Below are 15,255 nucleotides of genomic sequence, written 5' to 3' on the forward strand. Positions count from 1 at the left end.
ACTCTTTGCGACCCCACGGACTGTAGCCCACCAGGCTCCTCTGTCCATAGAATTCTCCAGGCAAGAGTACTGGAGTGGGTTGCCATTTTCTTCTCCAGGGGATCTTCCTAACCCAGGGATCAAACCTGGGTCTCCCACATTGCAGGCAGATTCTTCATGGCCTGGGCCATAAAAAGTCCTCAAAATTCAAATTAATTTCTCCCTCCTCCAGGCTCCCACATCGTCTTCTCTCATGTTGGACTGTAATAATTTTTTGATGTGTTTGTCTCTCTCCCTCTGGACTTCAGAGTTCCTTGAGGGTAGGGACTTCACCTTCTTTCTGTTTTCCCAGGATCCAGCACAGTACATGGCACATTGTGGGTCCTCCAGTTTGGGGGAGAAGCAGATAATGAATTCAGCAAGCTTGTCCTCTGAAAGGCTAACAAAGCACAGACATTTGGTGTAGGTCACTAAGGTTCTCACTGCTTATTCCTTGGAAATAAGCAAAGGATCCTAGAGATGTTTCCAGTGCAGCTAACTAGGATGTCACTGATATTTCAGACTCACTGGACAACAAAAAGCTCTACTCTTTTTTGTTTGTCGAGTTTGTCAGCTCCGCTAAAAATGTCTGTGGAGGATGACAGCATCTGTGGGAGATCGAGGTAAGAGATTTCCAGTGCAAGTCAGGTTGTAGTGTTATCTTTATTATGATCTTTATTATCATCATTTCTTTTAGGAAGAAGAGCCTCTGACCCCAGAGAAAATTGTGGTCTGTCTCATAGGAGGCCACCCAAAAAACAGTACAGAGCAAAAACAAAACATAAAATACAGAAAGCTTTCTGCAGAGGTGAGAGGTGATTTTTTCACACTTTTTTTTCTCACCTGATAAGTGATAGGGCACACTGTTAAATCTCCTTTGAAGGGTGTTTCACATAATCTTGATTTAAACATACCATTACCTAGATTTCAGTCCTGAAGGCAGAGTAGCTCTGAGCTACTCTATCAAAAAAAAAAAAGAACAAACAAAACAAAACCCAGAAAAACCAGAATATAGTGCAATAATAGTTCAAAAGAACAGTTTTTAAAAACTACTCTTCATAGTAACAACAGCTAGAATTTGGGAACAGCCTACTTTGTGCCAGAAGGCATCAGTGACACTTGATCCAGGTCATCTAACGCTCACATCAGTCATGTGGGGATGGTGCTGTTGAGAAAACTGAGGCTCAGGAGAAGAATTATTTATTAAATGGAGGTTAGACATAGGAGGGGAGACAGGTAGGTCCTTTAAGCAAATGAATGAGTCTCCCAGCTTTCGAGGTGAACAAGAGCTGGATATGAAAGACTACACATTGTATTATTTCATTTATTAAAATTCAAAAGGGTTTCCCTGGTGCCAAATTGGTAAAGAAACTGCCTGTAATGCCGGAGACGTGTGTTTGATCCCAGGGTCAGGAAGATCCCCTGAAGAAGGAAATGGCAACCCACTCCAGTATTCTTGCCTGGGAAATCTCAAGGACACAGGAGCCTAGTGGGCTATAGTCCATGGAGTCCATGGGATCACAAAGAGTCAGACACAACTTAGTCACTAAACAACAAAAGAGTTCAAAAGCAGGCAAAACTAATAAATCCTCATAGAAGTCATGAGAGTAATTACCTTTGTGGGGTGGGTTTGGATATGAAGGGTTATCAGGGAACCCTCTAGATGACTACAAGTGTTTTATATCTTGATGTGGATGGTGTTTCAAAAGCATGGACACATGTTAAAAAGTCATTCATCTGCCCAAATGTGTGTGCCCTTTTCTATATATAAATTGTACCTCAATTAAAAAGTTAAAAAAAGAAGGGGGAAAGGAATTAGAGTTCAGCTCTGTTTAGTTCCAAAGGCTCTCTTTTTCCACTGCACATTATTTCCACAATGTTTCAAAAGTTTATGTTCAACATAGACTCTGGGATATTGCACAGAAAAGTCTCACAGATACTTTAATAAACTATTGCAAATAAGCTTATGTGACAGAAATTGCAGAGTACAGGAGTGGTTATGATAGGATAATACAGCAGCTAGGACTGGTTTATAAAGAGTTTTGTGAGCCTTGTTCAAGGAAAGTGTTTTATTTATATGGGGAACCACTGAGGTATTTGATATGACAAGCTTTATGATCATATTTGCCATTGTTGGTGAGATGGATGAGAGACGATGGATGGATGGGTGCGGGAAAAGTCAGGGAGCAGAGAGTGGGATGGAAAGCTATTGTCATCGTCTCTGTCATTGAACTGAGAATGGCAACGGTGTGGTTTAGAAGAAACAACATCCATTGAGTGGACCTTGTGAGCGACTGGATATGGGCAATAGTTTCCCAGTGGCTCACTGGTAAAGAATCCTCCTGCAATGCAGGAGGCACAGGAGACATAGGTGGCATCCGTGGCATCCGTGGCTTGGGAACAACCCCTGGAGGAAGCGCATGGCATCCCACTCCAGGATTCTTTCCTGGAGAATTCCATGGACAGCGGAGCCTGGTGGGCTACAGTCCCTTGAGTGGCAGAGTCGGTCATGACCGAAGCAACTGAACAGAACATACAACACAAAGATGAGGGGTAGACAGGAGCTCTGATATGACTTGGTGGGCTAATTCCAAGTAAAGGGGGCTCTACTCACCCAGAGCCAAACATCCTGGAGTGTGAAGTCAAGTGGGCCTTAAAAAGCATCACTACGAACAAAGCTAGAGGAGGTGATGGAATTCCAGCTGAGCTATTTCAAATCCTAAAAGATGCTGTGAAAGTGATATGCCAGCAAATATGCCAGCAATATGCCACCCAATATGCCAGCAAATTTGGAAAACTCAGCAGTGGCCACAGGACTGGAAAAGATCAATTTTAATTCCAATCCCAAAGAAAGGCAAAGCCAAAGAATGTCCAAACTACCACACAATTGCACTCATTTCACATGCTAGCAAAGTAATGCTCAAGATCCTTTAAGCGACGATTAGAAAGTACGTGAACTGAGAACTTCCAGATGTTCAAGCTGGATTTTGAAAAGGCAAAGGAACCAGAGATCAAATTGCCAATATTTGCTGGATCATAGAACAAGCTAAAGAATTCCAGTAAAACATCTACTTCTCCTTCATTGACTATGCTTCACTGACTGTGTAGATCACAACAAACTGTGGAAAATTCTCAAAGAGATAAGAATACCAGACCACCTTAACTACCTCCCATGAAACCTGTATGCAGATCAAGAAGCAACAGTTAGAACTGGACATGGAACAACAGACTGGTTCCAAATTGGGAAGGAAGTATACAATGCTGTATATCTTCACCCTGCTTATTTAACTTCTATGCAGAGTACATCATGTGAAATGCCGGGCTGGATGAAGCATAAGCTGAAATCAAGATTGCGGGGAGAAATATCAATAACCTCAGATATGTAGATGACAGAACCCTTCTGGCAGAAAGTGAAGAGGAACTAAAGAGCTTCTTGATGAAGGTGAAAGAGGAGAATGAAAAACTAGGCTTAAAACTCAGCATTCAAAAATGAAGATCATGGCATCCAGTTCCATCACTGCATGGCAAATAGATGGGGAAACAGTGGAAACAGTGACAGACTTTATTTTGGGGGGCTCCAAAATAACTGTGGATGGTGACAGCAGCCATAAAATTAAAAGACACTTGCTCCTTGGAAGAAAAGGTATGACAAACCTAGACAGCGTATTAAAAAGCAGAGACATTACTTGGTTGACAAAGGTCTGTATGGTCAAAGCTATGATTTTTCCAGTAGTCATGTATGGATGTGTGAGTTGGACAATAAAAAAGGCTGAAGAATTGATGCCTTCAAACTGTGGTATTGGAGAAGACTCTTGAGAGTCCTTTGGATAGCAAGGAGATCAAACCAGTCAATTCTAAATGAAATCAACCTGAATATTCACTGAAAGGACTTTTGCTGAAGCTGAAGCTCCAATACTTTGGCCACCTCATGTGAAGACCCAACACATTGGAAAAGACCCTGATGCTGGGAAAGACTGAAGGCAGGAGAGAGGGGCAACATAGTATAAGATGGTTGGATGGCATCACCGACTCAACGGACATGAGTTTGAACAAGTTTCGGGAGATGGTGAAGGACAGGGAAGCCTGGCATGCTGTAGTCCATGGGGTCACAAAGAGCTGGACACAACTGAGTGACTGAGCAACAATAACAAGTAACCATCAGGGAAACAGGGACAAAGTCCAGTCCTCTCCAGGCAAGTAATTGGGGGTTCAGGGAAGAGCTAGAATGTTGCCATGGGCTTAATGGTATATCCCCAATTCATATGTTGAAGTCCTGACCCCCAGGACCTCAGAATGTGACTTTATTTGGAGATAGGGTCTTTTAAAAGGTAATTAAGTTGAAAGAAGGTCATTGGGGTAGGAGGCCCTAGTCCAGTACAACTGGTCTCCTGATAAGAAAAGGAAATGTGGACACAGACACACAGTGAAGAAGACCATGTGGAGAGACAGGGAGAAGACAGCATCAACAAGCTAGGACGATAAGCCCGGAAGACCTGCCAAAATCTTGGATGTTGATCTCGGACTTCTTGCCTCCTGTTGTAAGAATACAAGTGTCTGTGGTTTAAGCCACCCTGCATGTGGTACTTTGTAATGGCAACCCTAGCAAACAAGTGTCATCCTGGACTTCAGACCATTTAAATCACAATTAAGGCACAGCCGTAATCACAGTTCAGAAAGCAGACAGGGCTTCTAGCCAAGAAGTGGTCCCAAAGTCCATCTACTGGTAGAGATGGGGCTGTTAACATTCCTCTGAATTTAATTCTTGTTGGTGCAAAGACTGGGCAGAGCAGAGCCACAGGTGGACTAAAGGTATGGTCTTTCATGGAAACACCCTAAATGTCCATCAGCAGATGAATGGAAAAAGAAGAGGTGGTACATGGACACAGTGGAATATTACTCAGCCATTCAAAACAAAATAATAATGCCATTTGCAGCAACATGGATGGACCAAGAGATAGATTATCATATTAAGTGAAGTCAGGCAGAATGTCACATGACATCACTAATATGTGGAGTCTAAAATATGACACAAACAGACATATCTACAAAACAAGAACAGACCCACAGAAAGAACAGACTTGTGGTTGCCAAGAGGGAGAGGGTTGGGGGAGGAGAGTGGGAGGCTGGGGTTAGCAAACGAAAACTATTATACACAGGGTGGATATACAACAAGGTCCTACTGTATCCGTCCATGGGATTCTCCAGGCAAGAATACTGGAGTAGGTTGCCATTCCCTTTTCCAGGGGATCTTCCCGCCCCAGGGATTGAACCTGGGTCTACTGCATTGCAGGCAGATTCTTTACCATTTGAGCACAGGGAACTATATTCAATATCTTATGACAAACCATAATGGAAAAGAATGCAAATAAAGAAAACATCTATATATATGTATAACTGAATCACTTCACTGTACAGCAGAAATTAATACCACATTGTAAATCAACTATACTTCAATAAAAAATAAATCACACACACAAAAAAGATAGAGTTTTTAATTTCAATGCTAGGCAGAGTTAGAAGCAAGCTGGGGCTGACTAACCATTTCAATTTCAAAAAATAATGGGCTATCAACTCTGAGCAAAAAGGAATGCCAGATCCAGTCAGAATTGATAAACAAAATATTTGTTTACATTTGCACATTCTCTGGATACTAGACCAAAAAATAAGTATATGGGGGCTTCCCTGGTGGTCCAGTGGTTAAGGATCTGCCTGCCAACACAGGGGACATGGGTTCGATCCCTGGTATGGGGAGGTTCCACATACTGTGGAGCAACCAAGCCCCTGTGCCACAAGTACTGAGCCTGCCCACCACAGAGCCTGCGCTCTGCAACAAGAGAAGCCACTGCAATGAGAAGCCCACACACCACAACTAAAAGAGTAGTCCCCACTCGCTGCAACTAGAGAAAGCCTGTGTACAGCAACAAAGACTCAACACAGCCAAAAAAAAACAAAACCCACAATAAATGTATGCATATCACACCTACACACGTATTCCATCTACACACTACACACCTCACATGCTCTGTCGTGGGTCAGTCTCAGTCTTTGCTCCCTGGGGTCTTCCAGCTTCCTCCTAACTTCCCCTCTGTTGCAGTACTCCTCCCTAGTAATGAGGGTCAAGGGCAGATCACCTGAAGCATAAATCACCATGACTTTCTCATTGGTCTGTACACACCTAGAAATCCTTCTTGACTCCTTTCTGTTAAACACAATAGGAAGTCTAGATCCTCCCTTTCTAATCATTCTCTGACTCACCCTTTTTGGGTACATTTCATATATTCCAGTGTCAGTTATCATCTGATTCTGCCTCAATAGTTGCAATAGTGTCCTGACTCTTCTGCTCACCTCTTGGCTCTCTAAATCTGTCCTACAGAAGATCTTTGACAAACATCACTTTGACCACAATGCCATTTTCTATTGTACTTGTTAGCCTTCAACTGCTTATAGCAACACATTCAACACCTCCTCAGTCTAATGCTTAAGGCTTTGGGAACCTGTTTGTTTTTTTCCCCAGTCTTATTTATAACCATCCTTGCTTCCCCACATTCATCCAGGTGGTTTCAGGCATTGCCCACCCCCATGCCCACAATGCAGTCATGAGTGTCCCTGCACTTCTGCTCCTGTGTGTCCCTCCCTTCCCCCTCTTTTCCACGTCACACTGTCCTTCAAGAACATCTCAAATCCCAGAGGTGTCTGCTCCTTCATCTCTTAGCATGACAAGCCTTCTTCTCTGCTTACCTGTTACTCATCTTTCAAAGTCAACCTTAATTTGTCCTCATCTTTGACATCTTTCCTAACCACTCTGACACTCAGTCCTTGGTGACAGCAACCGTGGGGCCTTTAGGGTCTGAACCCTAAAGGGTCTGAGTCTGAACCCCAGTGATCCCCGGGGGATGACAGTTGCAGCTCATTCCCAGGACGATGGGCCCTCCTCCCTCTTCTGCTCCTGTGGCAGTGAGCTTTCAGCCCCTAATTGTCTATTCATAGTGTGATTGCTTAGGAAATTTCTTCTGTTTTGAATTGCCAATTACATTTCTATGATTTAACTCAAAAAAAAAAAAAAAATGACTTCTCTTTCCTAGGCAGATTGTAAAGACTTTGTCCCCAAACAACCTAGTCGCACGTGAGGGAGGAGATGGAATATACTATCTGGTACCAGGCAGTGAGGTGCTGTTTTTGCCAGTACTTCTCATAGTGTAATGGTCTAGCTGTCTGTCTGTTGCAGAACTACAAGCCTTATATTGTCCAGCTTAAGACCTAAGAAAGAGCCTGGAGTTGGCAACAGAGACATCAATGGTTTAATGGACAGGGGGATCTTACACGTCTGAAGAAGGGCCCTGGACCAACGTCCCACTGCGTGCAGCAGACAGTGGGCAGGATGTGGTGGCAGTCTTCGCTCCCCAGGGACAGGGGGATATTGTCAGTTCTAGAAATAATGGATGTCAAGCTGGCTCTTGGTTACCATGGAAACTAGCAGAGGGGCACGCCCCTCACCATTCCTTGGATTAGAACCATCACAAGCTGAGGCAGGAGCAAGTACATAGGAAGATCAGACATGTGAGTAGCTGCTTGGGCTGGGGATGTAGAGAGTAAGGGAACAGTCATTTTGTGTGGCCTGACCATACACTGTTTTATGGGCACACAAAAACCATGATTTTACAAATATTCTTGCTTAGGATAAGGCTAAAGTAGAGAGTGTCCATTTAAGGTATTTTTTAAAATTCAGTTTATTTAAATAAAAAATTAATAGTGGTTCAAGTGATACTCAGTTATGGAAAAAACTATGGAAGTGGTACATGAATGACTCAAAGAGTGTTAGATGGTATATTTATTTCTCACAACAACCCTGCAAATTAGAAACAAAAGTCTGGAGAAACACTGGGACTTAGCCAACCTAGAAAGCGAGTAGGTCGTGAAACAGGATTCAGGTGGAGGTACTTACGTCTCTGACTATGCTCTCCAAGGTTCCCCCTTTACCAGGATGCTTTTATTTTTGTATAAGGAAGATTTCATTCAACTACTTACATGTGTGACCAACTCATATTTTTTTTACCCCACCTCATCTCCTCAAAAATATTTCCTTCCTAAATTAAATCCTTCCCCTCCAGAATGAATTTAGTGTGTTTTTAAACACACTTATAAAACATACAGGGAACAGGGCCCGATTTCCTGCCTGGCTGAGTGAAACATTAATTCTCCAGCTTGGCACCTCACCCTGCAGCTGTGATAAGGGCCGTTATGCCCAAATAGGCCCTTAAACGGAAGACCTGCTGAGCAGAGACCCACTTTCCCAGCCCTGCTCCACCGCGTCAGCTTCTCTGCCAACTGACCAGGCGGAAACAGCAGCAGGGGAGGAGGGCCCGCAGGTAGGTGGGGAGGGGACCGTTTTTTTGAAAGCCTTAAATCCCTCACAGGGAAGCAGCAGCTGCTCCTTGTTTTTCCAACATCTGTCCCATCTGTCCCCCTCCGCACCTCACCCTTCGGGGGCTGGAGCTAGCTACACGTAGGCATAACGAGGGGGCCTTTCTGAAGGCTGCTTGGTGAATGGGTATGGGCATCACTGCTACCCCGAAAGTTTCTACTGAGAAGGGGGCAGTTGGGGTTCTTGACGACGATGGCTATCACCTTCCTTTATTTTTCTCACACACTTAGCAGCTTCAATCGAGAGAGTGGGGATTTGTAGCATCATCCAAGGGTATCATCTCACAGGACAGAGGTACCCCTTGCGCCCACTTCCTACTTGTAACCTCCAGGAGAGGCACAGGCGTCCAATGGGGGTGGGGGTAGGAGTCGGGGCGGGAGCAAGATGCTGCATATAGTACAAAGGTGCTGCACCGCCTCGAAGAACTGCTCACCGCAGTTAGCAGCGCAGTGCTCTCACCGGCTTCCTCACCAACACTGTGCTTTTTCGGAATTAGAGATGTCATTTTTATCCAGTCATTTCCCCCTAGTATTCAGAACCGAGGCCAGAACCTGGCAGGAACGGCACAAGACACGTCTGAATGAACGAACGTTAACGAAGCGCAGACAAAGGGGCAGGCTGGCTTCTCAGGGTCGAAGGCAGGAATGCTGGGAGAGGCCTGGGATTGAATGGAGTCGTCCCGGCTCCCAGCCTCGCGATCGGCGCGCCCGCGGGCTCCAGGCGGCCACGCCCTCCCCCGGGGCTTCCCTCGGGCGAGCCCCTCCGCTCCGGTCACGCGGCTAGGGACGGGGTCGGGAGTGCGCAGGCGCGGCGAGCGGCGGAAGTCGCGACCAGGAAGAGGCGCTGGGGCCGCCTCGCTTGGCGCAGGGCGCCGCGCTCCTCCTCTCGCTCCGTGGGCCGCCCCGCCCCGCCTCCCGTGCAGGCCCCGCCCCAGCCACTCTCGCGGGCGGCCGCGCGGCTGCCGCCTCCTGCGCGTGGACATGGCGCTCGACCCCGCAGGTAAGGCGCGGGAGGCGGGGGCGCGGAGCCCGGGGGGCGTGCAGGGGGCGGGGCGGGCTGGGAGGTGCGACGCCGAGGCCGCCCCGCCCTCCCGCGTCCCGGCCCGCGGGCGCTCGGCGCTGGGGTGGGGGCCGCGGGCTGACGGGGTTTGCGAGTGTTCACCTGCCTCGCCGCCATTCTTTTAGGCCCTTGGGGTCACAGGCGCCTTTACGTATCTGTGGTCCGACTCGAACGCACTGACCAGGGCGAGGCCGTTCCGCTGGAAAGTGGCCCCAGAGAGCCGGTCCCTCCCCGTGACTTCCGCGCGCCCGCCGCCACGGGACGCCGCCGCAGGGCTCCCCTCGGTACCCGGCGCCAGGATGCTCGCTGGACTGCGGGGAGCGCTGAGGGGCTTTGGGACATTCCCTTCGTATCAATATTATACGTGTGAAAACTCAAGGCGTTGGGAGGAGGACTGTCTTCCAACCTTTAGAGAGCCAGAAGGGGGAAGCCTCTTTGAGGGCCCGAGGAGAAGGAAGTAGACAGTCTCTCGGCTGGGGCTCAGAGAATCCTACGTGCAGGCCTCATGGAGTAAAAAGATACTTGTTGCGAACTCACTGTCTCTTCTAGGCCCTGGGAAACTGGTCTATTGGACAGAAAGCCCCCCACTCGGGCTAGATCTTGTGTTCTAGGGGTGCAAGAAAAGACATCCCCGGCCCCCCGCCACACACACTTTTACAGATAGTGGTAAACGTTATGAGGAAGGTAAGCCGTGTCAGAGGTATAGATGGTAAAGAGAGGACCAATTTAGGTGGTAGGTTCGTGTGAGTTGGCATCTTCAGGACCAGAGGAAGCTGCCCTGGAAAGAGGGAAGGAACCAGTGTGCTAGGCGCTCCACGGTGCAAGTGCTTCAACTGTTGGGTTGGATCGAGGTCCTGAGTATGGAGGAGATGTATAAGCAGAGATGCCGGCAAAGTAGATAGAAGCTACATGTTGCAGTGCGGGAAGGCCCTGAGAAGTGCGCATTTGGACTTTTCTTGACGTTAACAAAAACCCGTGGAGGCTTTTAAAGAGGGCAGTGACGTGATACAATTTATACCTTTACCCCTCCAGTAGTGGTGGTGGCCTTGTAGAGAGAGGGGCCATGAACGGAAGGTTAAGACACAGTGGTAGCGGTTCAGGCCAAATGTGTTGGTATGTGTTGGCCTGGGATAGTATTAGGGAAAAAAATGGGGAGAAATACAAAGCTTCAGAAGATGTTTTGGAGGAGAAATTGACAGAACTCGCTGTTTCATTGAAAAATGTGAGCAGAAGGGAGGCTCTTCACCTGGATGACTGGTGATGGTCAAATCTAACAACAGTATAACCATTGGAAACTCAGACAAAAGCAGACTCGGAAGCAAGATTGGAATGGAAAGTTAGCGAACTCAGCAACTAGGACTAGTTTTGAAAAATGTCTTTGTTTAGATGCCAGAATACAAATATACTGAGGTCCGCTCTTTTAAAGTTAATTTGTGTTTGGTTCATAGATTGAAGCATAGAGTCATGTTTTGATATTTGTTTTGCTTCTTACAGTACACAGTGGTGTGTTTCTTACTAAATGAGTAGATATGCCAAATGAAGCTTATGTAGCAAAATCTATTTTCCCATTGGTTTATGTTAGATTTTTAAAAATCTTTATACAAGTTTGATTTTCATTTGGCACCAGCGTTTAAACTAACTGTGTACGGTCCATTTTTCTCAAAAAACTCTGAGCCCAACGATGCATACTTACTGTTAAATGTAGTTTTATTTAAGCAATTTCCCTTTTTGTTAATGTTGAGGTAAACACTCTTTGGAAGCTTATCAGCCATAATTCTGTCCACTATTTTCTCTTACTATTTGAATGCGGAGAGAAAAAGCCGGAGAGTGCAAAACACTCAGAGAAGGCGACTGAGGAGAGAGGGAAATTAAAAAAAAGTACTAGTAGCTGTTTGCACTAGCAGATGTTCAGACTTACTTTGCCCAAGCCTCTGGTGATTTAAAATAGTCTACGGGGAGTTCTAACCTGCAGAGTATTGCCAGGGCTCTGAACTCTCCCAGGTTTATTGACTTGACCTTCAGCTCCTGTTTTCTTAGCAGCCAGGGAAGTTTGCCTTGCATCTTTAGCCCTAAGTGGGACCTTTGATAGTGCAGTAATGATTCAAGAAATATACAGTATAGGTCATTCTCCTATGAAAGGACTTAAACAGTTTAAGTATACAGTATGTATATTGTATGTACTATATATATTTAAAAAATCCAGTCAAACTGAGGTGATTGAAATTTTAGAGGTTGTTTATTGACCATGTGTAGAAACAGTGTTACAAGTGACACCTGTTTTTTTTTTTTTTAAAGATAAAAGGGAATCACCAAATCAAATCTATAGCACATCACCATTTATGTAGATTACAAACCATGCACATGAACAGCACAACCTGTTTTCTAAGGATGTGTGTGCTCAGTCATGCCTGACCCTTTGGAGCCCCATGGACTGTAGCTCAAGTGGTACTTGTTAAAGTAGGACTTCCAGAAAGGTAAAATGTTTACTTATGGTGATACAAAGTGGATATTTGTTGAAGATTTTCTCCAACTCAGTAGTGAGGGAACCAGTAAGATGTAAAAAATACTCTAAAAACATTGAAATGGTAGATACATAGAAAATGTCATAGATCGTTGGCTTAGGTAAAAGCTGATTAATTTAAATAGGGCTGTGAACTGTCATTTGGGGGTTATCTTTCCGCTGGTTAGAAATTATTTCTGTTTCGATTGGACAGAGTTCTAGAACTTAACCTCTGCCCCTAACAAGTTGTAAAATAGCCCAGTTTTGAAAGGACACCTGTGAAGCCTTTGCTGTTTCCAGAGTTCAGAGAAATCATTTGACATAATTAGTCCCGGGTGACAACTCACAGGAACCTGGGCCTGAGAAGTTTCTTACTTTTTCTAATAACTAGAAGAGAGTTCTTTCTGCCCCATTTTTCTTCTACTCTTTCCCCTTTGAGCTGGGTAGAGGGTTTCCCTTCCCATCTATTGCCCAGTCCGCAGTGGGCAGCAGGAGAGACGTTTCTTTAAGCGCATACGCGGCCATTTGTGGCTCCCTCCGTGGGTGTTTTCTTCCAGAAACCTACTCAGGGAAGGAGTGGGTAGTGAGCAGGCTCAGGGTAGAAAGTGGGATCAGGAATTTCATGACATCCCATGAGTAGAGGTTTCAAGTGCGTGTATCCTGGGAGGATGGCATCTTGGTAACTCTGGGAATATTTAGAGGTTGCAGGGGTTCTTTCAGTGGTTCCCATGGAGATGGAGATAGATGGGCTGTAGGTATACCAGCGCTTAGTCACTGGAAGAGTCCACTCTTTGAGTTAGACAGCTAAACAGGCTGGGAGAATCTGTTTCTGTTTTTTTCCTGAGCACTGTGTGATTAATATGTAGGAAAAAAAATACTATTATGTAGTTGATTAGAAATTTTTTTAGTTTGTAACTGCTTCTCTGTTTTTAGTTTCCTGTTAGACACAAATTATACTCATGGTTCAGAGGTAAAAGTGACTTCCACCTTTTATAAATTTTTAAGGTCAAAGCATGTTTGCCACTACTAGAAAATACATTGTTTTTGTTTGCCTCATCTGATTAATTTAACAACCTTAAATTGTTCTCCGAAATTGAAAAGCCCTGGCACGAGCAGAGAGCACAAGGGAGAGAGAAGCTTTGAGGTCACAGAGGCGCGTGGAGGCCCCAGGGTTTGGGCCGTGGATCACGAAATGGCTCTTAAACCCGTTTGTGGGGTTTGGATTTTATCCAGGAATACCATGGAGACACTGCGAGTGCTTAGGGAAGGGAGTGACAGTAGAATTCTTCATTGTGCATTGATCTGACTTTTGATCAGATGGGGATGTCAGCTGAACCCTCTGCATCGAGGTGTCAGACCTGGAGGCACCGGACAGAGGTCTGTTGCTTGTGGGTGGTTCTAACTCTGACCACCCAGCCAGCGTCTTGCCCAGTTTCTATGCTGTTTTTCTTCTCCTGTAATTAATAAGCACTCTGTGGGCTTCGCAGGTGGCTCAGTGGTTAAGAATCTGCCTACAGTGCAGGAGTCACAGGAGACATGGGTTCAATCCCAGGGCTGGGAAGATCCCCCAGAGGAGGAAATGGCAACCCACTCCAGTATTCTTGCCTGGAGAATCCTCATGGACAGAGGAGCCTGGTGGGCGACAGTCCATGGGGTTGCAGAGACAGACACGATTGAAGTGACTTAGTATGGCCTGGTGCGGGGAGGCCACTGAAGGCTATGCGGATGTCCATTCCTCATCAGAAAACTCCTTTTGGTGGAGCCTCTGTTGATGATTTTTGCCAGATTCAGTCTTTCCTGTAATGGCTGCAAAATGATTTTCTATCTCCAACATTCTTTCCACTTAGATGGTTATCTGTCTGTTACACAGTTGTTGACACTTTGCTGTAAACATGAAAACACTTGTTTCTTATTGATATTATTGGCATGATTATTGGCATGGATTCAGGAATTTGTTTTCTCAGTGGTGTATCATTTGTCACTGTAAATATTTTGGTACTCAACATTTTCCCAGATTTGGCCACCTAGAGTTTCTTCAGACCAGCTTCTGGGTCCTTGTGACATGCTCCCATCTTTTTTTTGAGCGTTTCCTTCACTTGTCACACAGAAAGTCCTGGCCCCTCTGGTACTTTCCCGGCCCAGCCACAGGATTACTCATGTTTTGGACAAGCCCTGGTTCCTTCATTTGGGTGGTCTTGGAGCACAATATGTGGGCCTCTGGGCACCGCGTGAGTTTTTCATGCGCAGGGATTGATTCTTGGAGCGCAAACCTTCCAGGGAGAGAAGGGAGGGAGCTGAAGGGAAGAGGCTGAGTAAGGGTGTGGTATCGGGGCTTGTCTAGCTTCTGAAGAAAAGGAATTGGGCTCTGTGACCCCCTGTCAGCCCTTGCCCGCTTCAGGAGGAGGGAGAGGGGCCTGGAGAAGGAAAACTACCAGGTGCTACCACCCACAGCCCAGGCGGGGTGCTGGGGAGGTTGCAGGCTCTCGCCTTCCTCCGTCTCTGCTACGGGGAGAGACACCAGCAGTTCAGTTCAGTTCAGTTGCTCAGTCATGTCCGACTCTTTCTGACCCCATGGACCGCAGCACCCCAGCCCTCCCTGTCCATCACCAACTCCCGGCGCTTACGCTAACTCATGTCCATCGAGTCGGTGATGCCATCCAACCATCTCATCCTCTATTATCCCTTCTCCTCTCACCTTGAATCTTTCCCAGCATCAGGGTCTTTTCAAATGAGTCAGCTCTTTGCATCAGGTGGCCAAAGTATTGGAGTTTCAGCTTCAGCATCAGTCCTTCCAGTGAATATTCAGGACTGATTTCCTTTAGGATGGACTGGTTGGATCTACTTGCAGTCCAAGGGACTCTCATGAGTCTTCTCCAACACCACAGTTCAAAAGCATCAATTCTTTGGCGCTCAGCTTTCTTTGTAGTCCAACTCTCACATCCATACATGACTACTGGAAATACCATAGCTTTGACTAGATGGACCTTTGTTGGCAAAGTAATGTCTCTGCTTTTTAATATGCTATCTAGGTTGGTCATAACTTTCCTTCCAAGGGGCAAACGTCTTTTAATTTCATGGCTGCAGTCACCATCTGCAGTGATTATGGAGCCCAAAAAAATAGTCTGTCACTGTTTCCATTGTTTCCTCATCTATTTGCCATGAAATGATGGGACCGGATGCCATGATCTTAGTTTTCTAAATGTTGAGTTTTAAGCCAACTTTTTCACTCTCCTCTTTCACTTTCATCAAGAGGCTC

The 15,255-nt window shown here is 45.9% G+C and overlaps 1 protein-coding gene across 1 annotated transcript in view; it reads left to right on the forward strand.

Annotated features, from left to right (window-relative positions):
- The first annotated feature begins 9,318 nt into the window (after nucleotides 1–9,318).
- CMC1 (C-X9-C motif containing 1) overlaps nucleotides 9,319–15,255 on the forward strand; it is a 77,059-nt gene continuing 71,122 nt past the window's right edge. Inside the window, exon 1 of the mRNA XM_061127652.1 lies at nucleotides 9,319–9,439. Within this exon, the coding sequence (XP_060983635.1) occupies nucleotides 9,421–9,439 (19 nt within the window). The 5' untranslated portion in view covers nucleotides 9,319–9,420. The remainder of the gene's footprint in view (nucleotides 9,440–15,255) is intronic.

Source organism: Dama dama, chromosome 24 (genome assembly GCF_033118175.1).
Source record: "Dama dama isolate Ldn47 chromosome 24, ASM3311817v1, whole genome shotgun sequence".
Lineage (NCBI taxonomy): Eukaryota > Metazoa > Chordata > Mammalia > Artiodactyla > Cervidae > Dama > Dama dama.